The sequence below is a fragment of the Pyrus communis genome, chromosome 16 (assembly GCF_963583255.1).
Source record: "Pyrus communis chromosome 16, drPyrComm1.1, whole genome shotgun sequence".
NCBI lineage: Eukaryota > Viridiplantae > Streptophyta > Magnoliopsida > Rosales > Rosaceae > Pyrus > Pyrus communis.
The window spans coordinates 20,883,406-20,885,751 of record NC_084818.1 but is presented as its reverse complement, the minus strand read 5'-3'; the positions used below and the strand labels follow the sequence as shown (position 1 = coordinate 20,885,751).

Here is a 2,346-nt window from a genome sequence, read left to right as displayed (position 1 = left end):
TACAATAATGTGTTTTAATTTTGTCTTTGGTGAGAATCGAACCTAAGATTTCTCATTTACTAGTGAAGAGGAATACCAGTAGACTGTAGTACTAAGTGGCATGATCAAGTTTTGGAATTTAAATTAAGTAGCTACTTTGAGTTTTGAAGTTACGTAGTACTGCAGTCCTGTGGAATTTCTCTTTAGTCTTAAGTGACAAGTTTTAGGTTTGAATCTCAGAAATAATGAGTTGACAACCAATTTATTCTCCATGTTAGAGCTTATTTGGATATGCTTTTAAAATGACTAAAAACGCTTTTAGTAAAAATATGTTTAAAAACAATCCTTACTAAAAATGCCAATTAATCCGGAAAAAAGCACTTAAAGTGCTTCCTGGAATAAATACATAATTGATGTTTCTTGTAGAAAGAACTTCAAGTGCTTTGGAACCCAAAAACATTTTCTATAAAAGCACTTTTCAGTCATTTTAAAAGCATATACAAACGAGCCCGTAGTATTTATATATAAAGGGTAAATTACATAAAATTACCTCAACTATTGGGTCAATCACAGTTTCATACCCCATCTTTAAAAAATTTCAATGTCATACTTCATCTACGAATTTTTTACAATTTCATACCTTCCGTCAGTTTTCTGTCAATTCTTTCGTTAAATAGTGACGTGACTTGAGACGAGACTCACTCTCTATTAAAAATTTAATTAAATATTAGAAAACTAAAAAAAAAATCATTTAATATATTTTTTTTGCATGGGGGACCCACCCCAAACCCAAATCATGTCTTCCCTAAACACACCTCTTTCTTCCCCTTCTTGCCTTCCCCAAACCCACTGTGTTCTCCTTGCTCCTGAAACTTCGGTGCCATGTAACCGTGTGTGCCCTCCAGTTTCATCGACCGAGCCTGGGTCTTACCACAGAGTTCCGCCGTGCCAAAATGGCAAATTTTGGCACCAAGCATAAGGTGGTCTTCCTCAGTGACGATGATGCTAGAGCTATTGATGTGGTTGTAGACGAAGGTTAAGTCGAGGTCGGAGCCGTGGTGCATGTAATCGAGGCTATCGGCAAGGTCGATGGCGATCTGCATCCGAGAAAGCCATGACCATAGAACGGTATATCTTGGGTTCTTCGGGTTGCGGAGGCAGTCGGTGAGGCTAGCGTCGACGACGAATTCGTAAACGAGGTAGACGTAGCTCCCGGAGAAAGAGGCGTCGAGGAGCTTAATGTGGCTGTAGTGGTAGGATTTGGAGATAAGGGAGAGGCGGCACTGGAGGTCCGGGAAGGAGATGGGAAGGCGGGATTTGCGCTGGAAGATGACGGCGTCTTTGGATCGAAGGGAGCAGCGCCATGAGGAGGAGGTAGAGAAGGAGGAGAGACGGCGGTTGATAGGAGCATATTCATGCGACTTAAATGGCTTGTTCTCGTGCATTTACGTTATGTTTCTTTAGTTATTTTAGTACTTTAAGCTATTTTCGTGTGTTTTTAGGTTCATATGGCTAAGGAAGCAAAAAGATGCATTTTGGAGCATTTTGGAGCATTTTGGAGCAAAATTGGACTTGGAATGGATAGCTTATGTTTGGTGCAAAAGGAATGGGCGAAATTGAAGGATTCCTAATCCATTGCAGCCACATGCACCCATAATCATTCACACCTTGCAGCCACATGCATTCACTCTTCATAAATCAGCCACATGCACTCATCATCATAACCTAGCTGTCATGTTTCCCCTTTCATCATTCCCTCACATTCTTTAAATCAGCCAACACATGCATCCACCTTTCTCCCATCAGATTTCCAACATTGCACATGCATTCCCCTTACAATTTCAGCCATCCTAGCTGTTTTGCACATGCATTCACTTAACCTAGCTGTCATGTTCCCTCTCCCATCCATTCATCTCCCTATAAAAACCATACACACTTCACACAACATTCATTCATTTCTCATTCACTCTTCCATATTCCAGAAATTCGTCAAAACCTCTCCACACCCTTGCAGCAGCCACCAAAACACTTTTCTCTTCCCTATTAATCCAAACACCATTCCCCAAACCATTCACACCACCAAACCTCATCTTAGACCTTGTGCTACAACAACGAGGAAGAGAAGAGTGCCTAAACGTTCATACAATTCAAGTTTGAGTTGTTGGAATGTTTAGGTGTTTCTTTGATTTCAAAGTTATGAGGAAATAAACCCCCCTTGGTTAGGGGGTGATTCGAAATATATGTTTATGCTTGCATTTTGATTTGATTACTTCTAATTGCGTTTCATAAGTTGTGGATTCAATTTGTTTAACCGTTTGATTGATAACTTATTTGTGTATGTTTATTGAGAGTGCACGCTTAATTTTC

General features: G+C 40.0%; 1 protein-coding gene across 1 annotated transcript; it reads right to left on the bottom strand.

The window, feature by feature from the left end:
* Positions 1 to 773: 773 nt before the first annotated feature.
* On the bottom strand, positions 774 to 1,424 carry LOC137719940 (lysM domain receptor-like kinase 3). Its single transcript, XM_068458919.1, has one exon. It carries the CDS (start codon positions 1,422 to 1,424, stop codon positions 774 to 776), a length of 651 nt encoding a protein of 216 aa, XP_068315020.1.
* Between the last annotated feature and the right edge of the window lie 922 nt (positions 1,425 to 2,346).